This window comes from Diceros bicornis, chromosome 11, assembly GCF_020826845.1.
Source record: "Diceros bicornis minor isolate mBicDic1 chromosome 11, mDicBic1.mat.cur, whole genome shotgun sequence".
Lineage (NCBI taxonomy): Eukaryota > Metazoa > Chordata > Mammalia > Perissodactyla > Rhinocerotidae > Diceros > Diceros bicornis.
The window spans coordinates 56,352,234-56,371,930 of NC_080750.1; the positions used below are offsets into that span (position 1 = coordinate 56,352,234).

At 34.6% G+C, this 19,697-nt stretch overlaps 1 protein-coding gene across 13 annotated transcripts in view; it reads right to left on the reverse strand.

Moving 5' to 3' along the window:
• The window catches only part of NEK1 (NIMA related kinase 1), a 181,319-nt gene that overhangs the window by 145,138 nt on the left and 16,484 nt on the right, over positions 1-19,697 (reverse strand). For all 13 annotated transcript variants that reach the window (XM_058550334.1, XM_058550340.1, XM_058550339.1 and 10 more), the window contains 5 exons: positions 12,432-12,515; positions 9,892-9,959; positions 9,673-9,759; positions 5,940-5,994; positions 3,112-3,312 (listed from right to left, as the gene is read on the reverse strand). In XM_058550334.1, coding sequence (XP_058406317.1) covers positions 3,112-3,312; positions 5,940-5,994; positions 9,673-9,759; positions 9,892-9,959; positions 12,432-12,515 — 495 coding nt within the window. The remainder of the gene's footprint in view (positions 1-3,111; positions 3,313-5,939; positions 5,995-9,672; positions 9,760-9,891; positions 9,960-12,431; positions 12,516-19,697) is intronic.

Here is a 19,697-nt window from a genome sequence, read left to right on the forward strand (position 1 = left end):
TCTCTACTCATCATTTGCATTTTTTCTCTTTCTTTTTTATGGAAGAAAAATGGGTGCTTTATGATCTCCAGCTTGCCCCAAGTTGAGTAATTTCTTCCATTGTTTGAACGTGAGTCTTTCTTTACCTCTGTGTGAATGCAAATATGAACTGAGAGATGAGGCGTGTAAAACGCAAGACGATTCTGGAATCCCTAAGCTGTGCTGTCCAATATAGCTGCTACCCACATGTAGCTATTTGGATTAAAATTTAAAACAAATATAATTAAACATTCAGCTCCTCAGTCACACTAGCCACATTTAAAGCGCTCAGTAACCACACATAGCTAGTGGCTACAACGTTGGACAACACAGATATAAAACACTTCGTCGTCACAGAAAGTTCCACTGGACAGCACCTATACTCCTAATGAATCAGAGCTTATCCAGGATTTGTCAAGCCACATCCAGGAAGAAGTTTCCAGGGTGTACAAGACTGAGAACTAGGCCCTATTAACTTTGGCTGATGGCATTGAATGAACTAAGGGATTAAAAAAAAAACAAGCGTACAGAATATTATAGTTATACTGGAAATAACAGATCATATCTTCCAGTAAAGCTCATAAATTGTTTCAAAGTTAAAGCTTTAAAAAAATGTATCACAAAATTTCTCACTAGAATATTGAACAAGTGATAGACAGCAGAAAATAAATCTCAAGAACAAAAGATAAAGGTTTTCATGAAGAATGAAATCTAAGTGGTGCCTAAATAGCAATGAGGGGCTGTGTATATACTAAACATGTAATGTCAAATGCTACATTTGTTAATAATCATAATCTGCTATTTTTTCTTTCCATGTGATAAGTTTTGCATATATCAGGCTTGAATATTTTCTTTCATTGCTGACTAGTTGAAGTCCAGTGCTTCAGCCTTGAGACTGTATGTCTTAACTGCTGGTATGGAGGGAAAGAAACCTCAGCAAGATTAAATGAAGTCATTCTTTCTTCTAGTATTTGCCAAAAAATAATAGTACATTTCGTCGTAAAACTGTCCCTAGAAATGTTTTACAATGTCTTACAAACGTAAGACACCCACGTTTCAGAGGTTGTTGCTATGTCCTAGATAAGTAACCTTTAACCTCCAAATTTTAAGTGGCTTTCTTGCTTACTAACGTGTTCTCCTGGTGGTAAGAGTTAAATCCATATCTCTGTTTTATGAAGAGTATTTGTTCATACAGATGTTCTGTTAGGCCAGACGATTTATGACAGTTTCCTCTCAATAAAACTATGACTTTGCTAGATATCTGATTTACAGAAGAATTTAATAGTAATTATTTAAATTAACAAAGGCCATAAAAAACACGTAATGTAAAATAATTCCAGTTTCAGGTGATTGTATTTATATCAATAACTGATGCTAATTGATTTGATAGAGATTTTTTATAAATCCTGTCAAATTAAAATTCAATTCAACTCAACAAATATTTATTTTGCACCTATATGCGAGTACTACAGCAAAAATCATGAGTCAACAATCTATTATATCTACATATAAATGCATAAAACAATGGTTTCCAAACATTTTCTATCAAATAGAATAAAATTGTAATCATATAAATTATGATATTTACATTAGTATAAGAAAGTGATATATTGATAATATTTAATATATACTGAATATATTGAGCACTTATGTGCTAGACATTAAGCACTTTACACGCATTATCACTTTTAATTCTCATAACAGCCTCATGATGAAGATATATTTATAATCCCATTGTTCACAGGTGAGGACAGCGAGGCACAGAAAGGTTTAATAATTTCACAGTTAGAAACCCAAGAAGACAGAAAGTAGAAAGGTGGTTGCCAGGGGCTTGGAGGAGAGGGGAATGGGGAGTTACTGGTTAATGGGTAGAGTTTGTTTTACAAGATGAAAAGAGTTATGAAGATGGATGGTGGTGACAGTTGCACAGCATTATAAAGTATTTAATACCACTGAATTGTACACTTAAAAATGGTTAAGATGATAAATTTTATGTTTTGTATATTTTACCACAATAAAAAAATTGGAAAACAAAACAACAGAAACCCAAGAGACAGAGGAATGATTCTGTGCTATCGTGATTTATAACAAATATATATTTGGTCTTGATCCAGTTCCTGGCACACAGTTTCTAAAACTTTGGAACTTCCTAAGTGGTAAGAGCATAAAGTTGTCTTTTGTTATTCATAACAAGTCCTTTACAACCACACCTGATTTATGTTAATGAGATGACTTGTGGGAAGCCCCTAAGGATAATCTCCTCCCCTCAAAGAGAAGAAAGGGGCTAGATGTTGACTCAATCACTAAGGGCCAATGATTTAATCAATCATGCCTACGTCATGAAGCCTCCATAAAAACCAAAAGGACAGGATTTGGAGAGCTTCCGAGTTGGTAAACACGCCAGAAAGTTGGTCATCCCATTTCCACAGGGACAGAAGCTCCTGCACTTGAGACCCTTCTAGACCTTGCCCGATGTACCCCCTCCAACTGGCTGTTCGTCTGTAACTTTTATAACATCCTTTATAATAAACTGGTAAATGTAAGTAAATGTTTCTCTGAGTTCTGTAAGCTGCTCTAGTTAATTAATCAAACCCAAGGAGGGTCATGGGAACCTCTGATTTATAGCTGGTCAGTCAGAAGCACAGGTGACAACCTGGATTTGCCATTGGCTTCTGAAGTGGGGGCAGTCATATGGGACTGAGCCCTTAACCTGTGGGATTTCATGCTATCTCCAGGGAAATAGTGTCAGAACTGAATTGAATTCTAAGATACCCAGCTGATGTCACAGAATTGCTTGGTGTGGCACAACTACCACATATTCGGTGATCAGAAGTGTCAGAAATTAAGTATTAACTGTTAGGAGGTGACACACAGGATGAATGTTTTCTTTGCTACAGATTTACAACTGGAAAGCAAATAGGAAGGGGAAGAATTATATAAGAATGGAAAGGAAGGTGACTCCAGGGTAGTTTGAAAAAGGCACTTCATTCCCCCAGGGCTCTGACGTGCTCTCCTCAAAATAGGGGAGGGCACGTCCTCATTAAGCACCATAACCCCACTGTTCAATTTTAATTATAAAGTAAAAAAACATACCTGAGGTGGGAGAAACTTTTCAATGCGTTTGGCTATAAAACCTTTCTCCAATATGGAGTTGACTGATGGTCTATCCCTAGGATTTCTTTTAAATAACTGAGAGAGCAAACTGCGGAGGTCATAAGAATAATGCAAAGACACAGGTGGAAAAGATCCAGATATTATCTTCAGTACCAGGTTTTTCATATTCCCAGCTTCAAACTAAAATCCAGAAAATAAATTAACATATATGAAACATACATAAATTGAAAATGGGAATACAAACAATGAAAAATAGTTCTTTTCCAATCAACATAGAACAGAAATACAATCCTCTTCCAAATATTTTAATCAGCATATGTTCTCCAGAGCAAGGTTTACTTAGTTATTTATAAACATATTTAAAAGAGACTATCAGTCCTCATAAAATGTTATAACTTGCTATAAGACTAATTTTTACTTATTCAAAAGATAAAAAGATGGGATATAGGTATTAATTAGAAAAAAGTTTTTATAAATACATGACAATAATCAAGACGGTAAAACAAACCTGGTGGCCTTCACTTAAGACCTGTCTTCCTGTGCCCCTGTTGGAGTAACTAGAACAAGAAATTAACTACAGAACTAAAAGTATTTGGGGAAACATAATAAATAAAAGTACAAGTTCCTTTCCTTTTTTTTTTTTTGTGAGGAAGATCAGCCCTGAGCTAACATTCATGCTAATCCTCCTCTTTTTGCTGAGGAAGACCGGCTCTGAGCTAACATCTATTGCCAATCCTCCTCCTTTTTTTTCCCCCAAAACCCCAGTAGATAGTTCTATGTCGTAGTTGCACATCCTTCTAGTTGCTGTACGTGGGACGCCACCTCAGCATGGCCGGACAAGCGGTGCATCGGTGCGCACCCGGGATCCGAACCTGGGCCGCCAGTAGCGGAGCATGCACACTTAAGCGCTAAGCCACGGGGCCAGCCCCTAGTTCCTTTCCTTTTTTTTTTTTTTTAAATGAGAGCAAACTATTTTATTTTTATTTTTATTTATTTATTTATTTTTTGTGAGGAAGATCAGCCCTGAGCTAACATCCATGCCAATCCTCCTCTTTTTGCTGAGGAAGACTGGCTCTGAGCTAACATCTATTGCCAATCCTCCTCCTTTTTTTTTCCCCAAAGCCCCAGTACATAGTTGTATGTCATAGTTGCACATCCTTCTAGTTGCTGTACGTGGGATGTGGCCTCAGCATGGCCGGAGAAGCGGTGCGTCGGTGCGCGCCCAGGATCCGAACCAGGGTCGCCAGTAGCGGAGCGTGCGCACTTAAGCGCTAAGCCACGGAGCCGGGCCCTAGTTCCTTTCCTTTTAAACACTGTGCATTATTATTATTTTTAAGTGTGTGATGCTCCCAAAAGCCATAGAATCAGCAATGTGGCAAATATTCCAAAGGGGAATAGTTGTACACTGTCACTACGACACATAAGAAAATAAAACATGCTGTAAATGAGGCATTGGCGATTAAACCAATTACAAAAGAGTTCTGTTAAATGCTGAATTCTTCTAGCACATTTAAAATATGTCATTCAGTTTACTAAAATTTGAGTACAATTCAAATGTCTAGAAATATCTATGTACCTAAGAGGAATCCTAAATGCAGAAAGATATGTTACATTATTCCTTTACTACAATGAATTTTCATTTATCTCTCAACTGACAAGCTCTTCATAAATAAAAGTTAGTGAATTACTTAATTTCGTGTGTCCATTGAAGAGTAAACAATTCCAAAATATAGAAGCAATGGTCACAGAAGAATGTAGATGAAAAGGTTTTTTAAAAATACACTGATTTACACCTAAAATGACTGTGTGTTACAGAAAAACTGACCAATTCCTTCAAATACAGATCTGATAACTATCATCCCACATCACTTTGGCAGTCTATGCTTTTTTCCTTAAGAAAGAAAAATAAAACCTAAGGTAATACAGTAGAAGAATATGCAACCACGAAAAAACACAACAAAGAATAATACTCCTCAAATAATATCAGGCAATAAAAATAAGCTATAAAACTACTTATACAATATAATCAAACGTTTGAGGGAAAAAAACAAAAACAAAACTCATTTTATAAATTAATCTAGAAGAAAGCCTAGAAGGAAACAACAAAATATTACAAGTAGACATTACTGGTTGGAAGAATTACTTATGATATTCACATCTTTATATTTTTATGCACTGTCTTAAGTTTTCTGTAATGAAAATTCATTATTGTTTAATCAATGAGGGAAGCATTTTTAAAAATCAGGATTTTTGAAATGGAAAGTGATTAAAATTCAACCTATTTAGGATAAGAACTCCTCCTTTTTGGTGTATTACGTGCTATCTCAAAAAAGCCTCAAAAGTGAAAATTTTAAATTCTCTGAATGAAAGAGTATTTAAATTGATAAAATCCCTTGATGACTATGTTAAAAAATATTCTTTAGATAATTTTAATTGCAAACAAATAATTTCAGTGTTTTGAAAGAAATTGCTAAAATGAAACTAATAAAATTTGATCAGCTAAAATATCAAATTCATGTACGAATTTAACATGAAAAAGACAGCAAATTTATTTCTGCCTTTAGAAATAATTTTCTGGAAAAAAGTAAGACGTATTATAATAAATATATAACATGCATATGTAATATATGCACATACGTTAAAGGAAATCGATTTAAATTTGTACTTTAGAGGAGAAATGTAAAAACTGACACAAAAGAACTTCTAGTACAAGAGGCTCATTTGAAAGATGGCATGTAATATTGCAAAATAGAAATACAGGCACTTTTTGACATAATTTTTAAAACATCTCAGAAACTTCTACTCACTGCATGTTTAAGTGTGCACATCTCATAAAGGACACACCCCAGAGCCCAAATGTCACTAGAAAAGAAAAAAATGAGAAATCTTCTCTAAGTATCAGAATTTATGTCAATAGTTTTTTCATTTAAAGTAAACAAGAGCAGCATAAAAATGCTTTGCAAAAATGTGTTCCATAAAACATGTCCTTTAAAACTTAGAATTTCAACCATAACCAAATGACAAAACCAGCTATCCCAGATTAGAAAAATAATGCTTGTTCAAGCAATTATTTTAAAGTTTCATGAGAGAAATTTAATATTTAAAAGAACAAAATGAGTAAATTTCATGGATATTCCATCTAACTATTTTATTTTGCAAGTCAAATTGCTTTATTCAATTATTTGCAAAATACCATGACTTAAAAAATATTATAAAAGCAAAATACTGCTTTAATGAATGTGAAGGAAATATTAATTTACCAAAATTAAACTTGAAATAAACTTGTGACAGCCAACTGAAATATGAAAGAGTAAATGTATTAATTTTATCCTAATTTAAGGACTCAGTTACACTATCTTCTTCATACCTGGTCTCTTCCTTGTATCTTAAACAGATATTTTTATAATAAAAAAGGACTACTTCCATTTTTAAAAGAAAAAAAGACCTCATAGTTCAGAGCTACGGCGGTCCTTACAAGTCAACAAAAAGGGCTAGCCCCCGTGGCCTAGTGGTTAAGTTCAGCAGGCTCTGCTTCAGCAGCCCAGGTTTGGTTCCTGGTGTGGACCTACACCACTCATCTGTCAGTGGCCATGCTGTGGTGGCGGCTCACATACAAAAAGAGGAAGACTGGTAGCAGATGTTAGCTCTACGTGAATCTTCCTTAGCAAAAAAATAATAATAATAAAATTTAAAAAAAAAGAAGTCAACAAAAGCAAAACCACTGCTCCTGAAAGCTGAACTTACTGGAAAAGAACAAAACCAACTATCAAAATCCTAAGGTTATCTTTACCCGAACTCTCTCAAAAATCTACAAATATATCTATAGATTCAATGCAATCCCAATCAGAATCCCAATGACATTCTTCACGGAAACAGAACAAAGAATCCTAAAATTCATATGGAGCAGCCAAAGACCCTGAATAGCTAAAGCAATCCTAAGAAAAAAGAACAAAGCTGGAGGCATCACAATCTCTGACTTCAAAACATACTACAAAGCGATAGCAATCAAAACAGGATAGTACTGGTACAAAAACAGGCACACAGATCAATGGAATAGAATTGAAAGTCCAGAAATAAAACCACACATCTATGGACAGCTAATCTTTGATAAAGGAGCTAAGAACATACAATGGAGAAAGCAAAGTCTCTTCAATAAATGGGACAGCCACATGCAAAAAAACGGAAGTAGACCATCTGCTTTCGCCATACAGAAAAATTAACTCAAAATGGATCAAGGACCTGAAGGTGAGATCTGAAATCATAAAACTCCTGGAAGAAAATGTAGGCAGTGCTATTCGTCATTGGTCATAAAGGGATCTTCTCGAATTCCACGTCTACTCGGACAAGGGAAACAAAAGAAAAAAATAAACAAGTGGGACTTCATCAGACTAAAGAGCTTCTCCAAGGCAAACGAAACCAAGATCAAAATGCAAAGACAACCCACCAGCTGGGAGAAAATATTTGCAAACCATATATCCGACAAGGGGTTAATCTCCACAATATATAAAGAACTCACACATCTGAACAACAAAAAACCAAACAACCTCATCAAAAAATGGGCAGAGAATATGAACAGACATTTTTCCAAGGAAGACATACAGATGGCCAACAGGCATATGAAAAGATGTTCAACATCACTAATCATCAGGGAAATGCAAATCAAAACTACACTAAGATATCACCTTACACCCCTGAGAATGGTTATAATCACCAAGACAAAAAATAACAACTGTTGGAAAGGATGTGGAGAAAAGGGAACCCTCATACACTGCTGGTGGGAATACAAACTGGTGCAGTCACTATGGAAAACAGTATGGAGACACCTCAAAATATTAAAAATATAAATACCTTATGATCCAGCTATCCCACTCCTGGGTATTTATCCAAAGAACTTGAAATCAACAATCCAAAGAGGTTTATGCATCCCTAGGTTCACTGCAGCATTATTTACTATAGCCAAGACGTGGAAGCAACCCAAGTGTCCATCAACAGACGACTGGATAAAGAAGACGTGGTATATTTGTACAATGGAATACTACTCAGCCATAGAAAAACACAAAATCGTCCCATTTGCAACAACATGGATGGACCTGGAGGGCATTATGGTAAGTGAAATAAGCCAGACAGAGAAAGACAAACACTGTATGACCTCTCTCATATGTGGAATATAAATGAACACACGGACAGAGAGCACAGTTTGGTGGTTACCAGGGGGAAGTGAGTTGGGGGGTGGGCACAAGGGGTGAAGGGGTGCATTCATATGGTGACTAACAAATAATAATTTACAACTGGAATCTCACAATGTTATAAACTATTATGATAGCAATAAAAAAAAAGAAAAAAATCTACAAATATAAACTCATAACCCCAAAAATCTATTTAATTTCAAGATTCAACTGGGGGAAAACGTAAATGTCATCAAGCTATTTAGTGACCTGTACATGTTACAAACTAAACAGTATAAACAAAAACATTAAACTAATGATCCTATTAACACTTTAAAATACACTTAGAAAAATATGCTCATCCATTACATTTTAAAAGCATTTTTCCCACAAAATTAATTTTATATAAAATTCTCCAAAGGATAATTAAATCCATCCCTAATTTAAAGACTGATATTTTTCATAGTTGACTTATCCACAAGACACAAATAGCATTAAAATGTAAAATTACTTTAGCTCAAAGAAAATGCTGCTATCCTTTAGAATATCCACCAATAATACATTCCATGGACTAGACTGATCAGTGTAATTTAAATTGATTTTAAAAATACATTGCTAGGATAATGGTCTCAGCCTCTACTGCTCAGGTTTGAAATACAACTTCCTTTCTACCCTCAAAAAAAGAAGGAGGGGAGGGGAATAGCAATCACGAATACATGCGTTACTGACAGCTACCATTTTCTTCCTTTTAGAGTCTGTGGGTGCTTTCAAAGTTAAGATCAGTGTTTCTTGGTTGGGATTTTTCAGTTAGAAAGAGTGAGAGAAAATAAAGGGTAACTGGAATTCACTGGCAGAATTCCTCTTCCCACTCCTCTATTATACAATCTGTAGCCACAGTACAGGTCAATGATACTAATTTGGGCGGCGAGCCAGGTGCCTAGGGCTTTGAAGTTACTTTACCTCTCTCTACATTTGTTTTCATTACAACCAAAGGGGCAATGATTAATACCTACAGCTCACAAGGTTATTGTGAAGATCAAAAGAGAAATACATAGAAAGCATTCAAAACAGTGCCTGGCATATAGTAAGTGTTCAAAAAACATTAACTATTACAATTCAATAGGAAGTGACTATTACAAAGAGAAAGACAGAAGAAAGCACTCTATTCCCAATTATAAGCTAAATAATAAAGTGATTCTTTCTATAGTTCCTTTACTAAGAGAGTGAAATAGCTTCAAGTCCACTCATCAAATATTAAAAAAATGTATACATATGTTTCCATTATGGATTTTAGAATAATACTTTGAAGGTTAATAAGTATAGTATAACAGAGAAAGGTCTAAAGGAAATATCTAATGAATACCATTTTAAATACCTTTTATTATTGTAAGGTTTGTTTTCACAGATTTCAGGTGACAAGTAGTATGGGGTCCCTATGCAAGTTCGAGCCAGCTCTACAGTACTAGAACAAAAAGAGAATTATTGAAGAAGCTTAAGATACTTGAAGATATTATAAATTATCACATATACATCATCATGAATTAAAATTTCAATGAAAACATTGTATCAAAACAAAGTTTAAAAGTGATGTTACCTATTAAGAACTCTAGCGATTCCAAAATCTCCAAGTTGTATTGTCCCATCTTTGGTTAAAAATATGTTCTGTAAAAAAGAGAAAAAACCCAGAAATAATGTTACAGTCTAGTTCTAAGTCAACAACTTTTTTCATAAAAATGAATCCAGTTAAAAAACAATGCTGGGATAACTGGATATCCACATGCAAATGAATGAAAGCAGACCCCTATCTCACACCATACACAAAAATTAACTCAAAATGGATTCTAGACCTAAATATAAGCCCTAAAACTATAAAACTCCTAGAGGAAAATACAGGAGTAAATCTTTGTGCCATTAGGTTAGGCAATGGTTTCTTAGATATGACACCAAAAGGACAAGTAAAAAAAGAAAATATAGATAAATTGGACTTCATCAAAATTAAAAACTTTTGCGCAAAGGACACCATCAAGAAAGTGAATAGATAACCCATAGAATTGGAGAAAATATGTGCAAATCATGTATCTGATAAAGAATTTGTATCCAGAATAAAGAACTCCTACAAATCAATAACAATAAAAGAGAACCAAATTTTAAAATAGGCAAAGTCACATATTATATGATTTCATATATATAAAATGTCCAGAATAGGCAAATCTACAGAAACAGAAATAGATGAGTGGTTTCCAGGGTCTAGGTGGAAGCGGAACGGGGAGTGACTGCTGATGGGGACAGGGTTTCTATTTGGAATATAAAAAATGTTCTGGAATTAGACAGTGGTGATAGTTTCACAACTCTGTGAATACACTAAAAATCAGTGAACTGTACACTGTAAGTGGATGAATTTTATGGCACATAAAATATATCTCAATAAAGCTTTAAAAAAAATGAATCCAGACCTCTCCCTCTGTCAAAAAAACAAAAAAACTGCCTAAAAGTTCTAATTAGCCTAAATATAACAAATTAACCTTAAAATTTTCCAATAATTTACCTAACTGCTTTGCATTCTTGAATATAGAACTCCAATGCTCTATCAAACAGTGAAGCCAGGAATTTTTGGGGTAACATGAATTAAACTCCATACCAGTCAGGAGACTTGAATCAGGAACATGCTTATAGTCAAAGATGACACAAAGTGAGGTCAACTAGAATAGAGTAAGATGGGGTGAAATGGGATTAGGTGGCAGAGGGTCTGAGGACAGGAAAGATGGGGTATGGAACTCCCACCACAGTTCCTCTTGTTCCTACTACTCATCCTGGGGCTATTAGGCTATAAAAGCTGTAGGCCTAAGGACGTAAGAAGACGGACACACAGCCTTGACACCAGGAATGAACCTCCTCCGTACTCCCCGCTCTGGGAACTGAGAGAGCTTAAGTGAGGCAAACATGAAAGAAACCTCTGTGCAAAGATGAGTGGGCTGTGGGGACAAACACCTCCACAAAAGAGCCTGCCCTCCACCCCCAAAATCCAATATACATGAAGAAATCTAACACAAAGAAAAACAGCCAATAAAGTCATCAAAACAAGAATTCACTCGAAACAGAATTAATTTTATAAAACAGTCCAACAAAAACTTCAAAGTAAACACGTTTAGAAAATTGTAGAGATAAATGAAGGAACAGATATTCATTTAAAAAGAACAAGATATTATGAAACAAAACCCAATCAAAATAAAAACAGGTATGTGTGAAAAACCATTTAAAAATCTTGGAGAGAAAAAATAGTCATTATAATAAAGAAGTAAATAGATGAGATAAGCACTAGTTTACACAAAATTAAAAAGGGATTTAGTTAAATGGAAGGTAGGCTGAGAAATTCACCTAGAATGTAACTGAGAGAGACAGAGAGATAAAAGATGAAAGAACAAATAAGGTAACCTGAAAGGATAAATTAAAAACCTCCAACGTATGTCTAGAAAAAAAATACAGAAGATGACCATGAAGGTAGTGAACAACAAGATCTAAAGAAATATAGCAAGACAATTTCCAGAGGAAACATACATTCTCAGGTCAAAAGTACACAGTACAGTGAATAAAAGTTGAATCTCATCAATGCACAACACTGTGAAATTTCCGAACAATGAGCACAGAGAGAATATCCTAAAATCATCCAGAGAGAAGAAACAAGGGTAAGAAATCATAATGGCTCTAAATTCCTAAACAGCAATACTAGAAGCCAAAGACAAATGAGCAGTATCTTCACAATTCTGTAGGAAAACAATTTCCAACCTAGAAGTTTATATCCAAATTATTATTAAAGTAAGAGAATGGAATGAAGTCATCTTCAGACATGCAAATCTCAGAAAACTGTACCTTCCACACACCTATTTTTTTGGATTTTTTTCCATCATAATAAGAGAGTAAAACAAGAAAGAGGAGGATGTAGGAAGTAGGCAGAAAATCAAACACATGATGCATAAGAAGAGAATTTGCAAGATTATAGGGAAGGGGAAACAGTGAAGCGAGGAGATAGATAACCTGATGCAGACTGGATCAGGTTCAAAAGTTTTTGGCCCAAGACAATGCTAGCTCCATGTCCATATCCATTTAGAAGTTAGAAGTGACAGAATATAAACATACCTGTGATTTTATGTCTCGATGAAGAATTTTTCTATCATGTACATGCTTCAGCGCCAAACATATCTGTACAAACCAGTCCAAAATCTAGGGAGGAAAAATCAAATCTGTCATTTCTCATAAAGTTTACATTTCAAGGCAGTCTTTCCTTGACCGCTAAAAGAATTTGGTAATATCTGGGGTTGAGGGGAACTAAATCCTTAAAAAAATATTTAAGCTATAATTTATTTTTAATTTGTAGTCACTAACATTAAGTAGATATTCAAGCCAACAGACACATTACGTACAGGGCACATACTAACTTTAAGATGTAGTAGACTGCTACCGAAGCATCTCTTATAAATCAGAATAAATATGGAAAGATATTTCCAGAAAAGAATGGAAAATGGAAATAATTTATATTTTATGATAGTATGACGGTGGGTGACTTTGTTTTTAAATGTATCTTTCTTCTAGATAAATAAAAATCATGTGAGGAAAAAAATCAGGCTGGAAATTTGGAAGACATCTCTGACTTTTTCCTCTCCCCACATTTACTGTATATAAACACTCTCTCTGGAGTCGGCCCCTTGAAAGTAAAAAGGCTTAATTTTTACCTCAGTCCTAACACCAAAAGAATTCCAAGTAGATGGCATTTTTAAACATGAAGAAATTAAACTATAAAATGATTAAACATTGGTTAATTTTCTATAGACTTTGATTGAAGCAGGACTTTGAAAACATGACACAAACCCGACAAATCACAAGAAAAAAGACTGACAAAGCTTACTATATAAAATTTAAAACATCTGCATGGCAAAATATATAATCAAGTTTAATAATTATTTGAGAAATACCTTCAACATAATTTGACAGATTGCTAATTCTCTAATATGCAACAGTTCTTTCAAATCACTGAGAAAAAGACTGGCAGGCAAAATAAGAAGTAGACAAAAGACTGGAATGGCAAATGACAGAGGAAAAATAAACCAATGAACACATCTCCAATACCCCTCCAAATTAAAAAAAATAATAATAATTAAAACAAAATACCCATTTTAACGTGAAAAAAATGAAATAATACACAATGTTGGTCAGAATGTGAGGATATAAGTCTCTGTATGCCCTCTTTGTAGAAAACATCATTAGCCACTTGGTGAATTACATAAAATTTTGAAATTCACATACCATTTGAAAGAGCAATTGCAATTTCAAATTTATCCTACAGATATAGTATCACAAATACAAAAGGATGTGTACAAAGACGTTTACTCCAGCACTGTTCACCAGAGCAAAAAAATATAAACACCTAAATATCATCACGGGGTCTGGTTAAATATACTGTGATATCACTGTACTAGAAATACTATTCAGCCACTGAAACGAATGAAATACTTCTATGTATACTGTTAAGTGAAAAAAATAAAGTTGCAGAATCAGCATACTCCTATTTTTTTAAAGTATATGTTTATGTATGTTACATACCTGAACTCTATATAATTGTATATGAGCGTGTGTGTGTGTAGGAAGGAAAGAAGGAATAAAGGAAGGAAGCATAGAAGGATTGCTACCGATCAGTTAGCAGTGTTTACCTCAGAGAAGTGATGTTCAGAAGAGAGAATGAAAGGTAAGTAACAAGCTTTACTTTTTACTCTTATTTCCTCAGTACTTAAAAAAAAACAACAAATATTACATTAAAATAATCTAAAATTAATTTTCTTTAAAGAAATAAACCTCTCAGTTCAGTTGAATAGATATTTACTGAGGACTACACAGATTTTTAAGTTACTTTCCATATTCACATAAGGCACTGTAAGTAGAAAAATGAAATAGTGTTTTCAGACTCTGCGTCCATATGGTGGTAGAAATATAAACAAATACCTACAATAAAATGCACAAGTTTTATAACAGCTATACGGACACTGAGAGAGCAATTAATTCAACCCCTCAGAGAGGGGTCAGGAAAAAGTACAAAAAGATGAAAATTAAGCTCAGTTGAGTCTTACTGTTACATAGTCTACCAGTAGAACTAGAACACATCTTAGAAATCACCTATGTCTCCTTTTACAGATGGGGTTTTTCATTGTCATCTTTCTCATACCTGTACTCCTTTATAATTTGACAAATGTGTATTCAGGACCAAAAACATACCTGATAGGTGCAGGAGGCAGCAAAAAAAGTTAATGAAAGAACTCATAGACCAGGAGTCACCAAATTTTTTTTTTTTTTTTTGTGAGGAATATCAGCCCTGAGCTAACATCCATGCTAATCCTCCTCTTTTTGTTGAGGAAGACCGGCTCTGAGCTAACATATATTGCCAATACTCCTCCTTTTATTTCCCCAAAACCCCAGCAGATAGCTGTACGTCATAGTTACACATCCTTCTAGTTGCTGTATGTGGGATGTGGCCTCACCATGGCCAGAGAAGCGGTGTATCGGTGCGCGCCTGGGATCCGAACCCGGGCCGCCAGTAGCGGAGCGCGCGCACTTAACCACTAAGCCACGGGGCCGGCCCCTGCAAATTTATTCTATAAAGGGCCAGACAATAAATATTTTAGGCTTTGCAGGTCATATGGTCTCTGTCTCAACCCAACTTTGGCACTGCAGCATAAAAGCAGCCATAGTATACAAACAAAAATAAGTGTAATTATGTTTTAATAAAACTTGGTTTACAAACACAGACAGAGTTTGGCCCAGATGCCATTGTTTGCTGACCCCTATCAAAGACTATTGGAAGGAGATGAGTAAGTAAATCAGAGGTAACGCTCCGGAGTGCTGAAGAAGCACAGAGATGGAGAGCCAACTCAGCCTGGAGGTGATAAAATAAAACTGGACAGAAGAGGTGATTCCAGAGCTAAATTTTGATGGAAGGTATAAACGAAGCTGAGGAGGAAAGCACAACTTGTACAAGAATAAGTATAAAGGCTACATTTCCATTCTCTCTGTCTATTCAGTTCACACTCTTACTACATTAGGGTTTTGTATAAGTAAAATATTTCAGAAAACGCATTCCTTATGAGACAGTCTTAGAGATTTGTTAATGATTTTGCTGTCCATTTTTACCCTTAAGGAAAATATTCATCAAGCCCTTCTCAAATATCCCTATAGAGAATTTTATTCTATTATTGGTTACTATAATAAATAAACCACAACCTTTCAGTCTCATTATCAAATAGGCCTTTGCTTCTTGATGCTGACCAGAAGGTTCCTGGAAAGGATACTAAGAACTATTGACACTTCAAAAAAAGAGACTCTGGAGTACAGGTTTCTAAGCTGACATCGCGTAGACTGAACAATGGATTGAGTTAAGATTTCTAAGACTTTTTTTGGTCCAGAAGCTGACAAACATCATGAAAGCAGACTGCCCCAAGATCCAGCAGAATAAGAATTACTAGGACTGAATGAATGGAATTAAACGAAATTTAACTGTGGTTATTTGTTTGGAATATGTTATTTTTAATGTTCTAGTGTTCTATATTTAATGAATATATAAAGTCCATTTTTTTTCTTCTTGAGCTATCTCTAACCCTCAATTTAGTAGATTATGCTTTTATACACGGAAATGTAACATCTTAAAATGATTAGCTGATTCTCACTGACCCACTCAGAATTCAGAAATAAATTAGGACAATACTGTCATTTTAATTGGTTCAATAAAAATCTATACTCCTTTTTAGTAGAATATAACTGAACAAATCAATTATGCAACCAAGGCTATACCTGGAGTGTCTTATTTGAGAATGATTTTCAATTAATCAATTATGACAAGCCCACTACTAAGAAATATATGTAGAACCAATTCCTATATCGCACTGCCAAGAAAAACTCGCCCACTACCTGACTTACAAGGTCTCAGCATCACAGGTGGCAAGGTCATTTCCTAGCAGCCAAGAAACTTGGCAAATTTGCAAACCCTCAAGAAGAAAGAAATTCACTCAAATGTATAGGTACTGCTGGTGAATTTGGTGGAGAATGTACTGGGCTTCGTTTCCTGACCTTGGGATAGAAGAGCAAATAATAGTTTTTAAAAAAAATCCAATCCAAGATTCCTTATGAAAAATTCTGAACAGAAATCAATTCTGTGGCTCTAGTAGTTGTTCAATACAATAAGGCTCTAGATTTTCAGAGCAAACTCAAGGAGGCCTATATGCTTAATTAACACTCTCAGTTGTACCTAAATATTAGGGCCAACCCTGACGAGATTAGATTTTCTTTTGAAAGAATACATATTTGTAAATTATTTATGAACATGAAAGGAGACTACCAGAAAATTTATCCAAATTTATCCAAAATTTATCCAAATAAAGCAAAAATAGTCAATGGGACATCTTTTTAATATCTATGTGAGCAAATACCTTGCAAGGATTGTTTAGGAGAATGCACTTAGTTCATCTCATTGTTTACTACTGATTAAAAGTCATGGACTTAGGGTGCTTCCTAACTTGATTAGATTTTTGTCCACTAACGATGCAAACAAGGAAGTATTACTGAAGAGAACACCTTCAGTAGTTGGAGAATCACCTTGTTTCACAGGTCTTCCTGTTCCCGCTTCCATTCCAGAAATGGAAAAAACCATCTCAGATTGATGCTCATCTATAGCCTAAAACACAAATGGCCTCTGGCCTCTATGTTTTTCTGCTTCAAAGCCTAGAAAGTAGTAGGATGTTTTTATAAATAATCTCCATTTCAGATAAGCTAAAATAAACAACATTCTTATTTGTGCTAACAAAACTTGTCATTCTGAAGGGTAGAAAAAATGCTATTAACTTAAAAGAAAGACTTACCAAATTTTTATTGTTTTTATGGAATAATCTCAGAGATGGAAAAAAACATATTGAGTGAATCTCCATAATAACTTCTACGATGCCAAGATACATATGTACACACACACACATCATTATATACTAAGAATATTTATCCAACAGGAGAACCAAATCCACAGATTATCAATGTACTTTATAGTAGAATGTTATAGAATTTAACAGCAAGTATTTTAAAGTTCAATAGAGACAAATGAATAAAAATAAGCACAACCAATGGAACGTATCAGATAAAATTCTAATAAAAAACAGCACTTTGTAAACTAACATAAATTACTATTGGACCTTCACTGTAACAGTGAAGTCAGCTACACGGCAGCAACATCTCCATTAACAAAAGAGGCAACAGTCTGAAACAGTTAAGTAACTTGTTAACAGAACAATTACCAAGCTGACAAGTAGAACAAGGACTCAAACCCAAGTCTTCTTACTCCAAGTTCTGTGCTCTATCTAGTAGGCTTAATTATGTAAAGAGGAAGTAAGCACAAATTGAGAAATATGACAAACCCTCTTTAATAGTACTTAATTAAAATATAACTCAAGGTCTCACCTCATCATATTTTTACGTAACTGCCAAGAACCTAAAAGCCCCCATCTGTATGGCATTATCAATCAACTGATTAGTTGTGCCAACTTGGTGCCTACCACAGACACAGCTTTCCTAAGTACCCGGAGATGATATAAGTAAAAACTGTGATCTCTGCTCTACAGTAAATTATAACATAGTTGGAAAAGTAATTCTATGTGAAATTATTCAGAGTACATTAAGAAGGGTGTATGGTGCAGTAAAAGTAAGTGTAGACTTGGATGAATACCATGGAGCATTATGTAGTAGTTAGAAGCAAGAGATGCACAAATAGCAAAACAGATGGATCAGAAACACAGTACTTAGGGAAAAAAGTAAAACTAACCAAGATATATAATACAACAGGTATGCATTTAGAAACACATGTACACAAAACAATGATAGCCATTTTGCAAAAACACACAGATATTCATTAAAGACATTGGAATAGCTGCCCATGGAGAGGAGTGGAATGGAAACGGAGTAAAAGAGTAAAAAGAAACAAAAAAGCATAGGCTTTGCTGGACTGAAACATAATGCAGCTACTAAAACTAATATAATTGATCTATATGGATCGACATGTAAAGAAAATCAAGATAATTTTTTAGTGACAAAAGCAAGACAGAGCATGACATGTATAATATTCCATTTCTGAATATGTGTGTCTTAATGTATAAATGCACGTGTGCCAACATGAAAAAGAGAGTATGGAAGAATACACCAAACTAAAAACAGTGGTAATCTCAGAGATGGAACAGTAGGGAAAGAAGATATTCCACTTGCGAATTTTTTAATAATTTTACAATTTATTTTAAGTTTGTAAAAAGAAAATTTTATAAATTTTGGGGTTATACAGAAGTAGGTTCAAACACCAAAGACGTGATTTTGGGCAAGCTACTTAACCTTTCTTAGCTTTTTTATCTATTAAATAGAGAAAACTACACTAATTCATAGGGGGGGTGTTAGAAGAATTAAAAGAGATAACAATTACAACACTCCTAGCACAGTGCTCCCGCCATTCCCTTATATAAAAGCATGCAATTAAAACTAAGTATGTAGGACAATGAGAAACGCAGTAGGAATTTAGAGAAGAAAAGATCACGGAAGATGAGAATAGTTATAGACAATGTAAAGAAAAAGCTGGGACTTGAGCTGAGCCTTAAAAAATGGTAGAATATTAATAACAGAGAGTTAGGAGGAAGGTATTACCAAAATAAAAGAAATAATCAAAATAAATACATAGATCTCACTTATTAAGTAGCAGATATTAACAACAACAAACAAACACATAGAGACAGAGATTGGATTGGTGGTTACCAGAAGGTGGGAGGGGGGAGGGCAAAAGGGATAATTAGGCACATGTGTGTGGTGATGGACTGTAATTAGTATTTGGGTGGTGAACATGAGAACGTGATATAATCCATGCAGAAATAGAAGTATAATGACATAACACCTGAATGTTATAAACCAATGTTACCGCAATAAACAAAATAAATAAAATAAAATAAAATAGTCTAGCCTTGAAAAAAAAGAATAAATACATAGAAAGGAGAATGAGATGAACAAACATGTGTCCCAGTGCCTAACACAAAATACATGCTTCATAAATATCTGCTAAACAAATGAAAAAGGATGCACATTAGGGAATAACAGAAAAAAATAAGACTGCTTAGGTAGGATAGGGTCATATTTTAGAGACCCCTGAAATCAAAACACAGTTTAGATTTAATGCGGTTGCCAATGCAAGGCTTCTAGAGCTGAAGTTATCTGGCAAAGCCACAATATAGGAAAATACGGGATGGCAGCAATAAGCCAGATGGACAGGACATAGAATAATTAACCAGTTATAATGAATAAATTATATACATAAATACACACACACACACAGAGGATATAACATACATT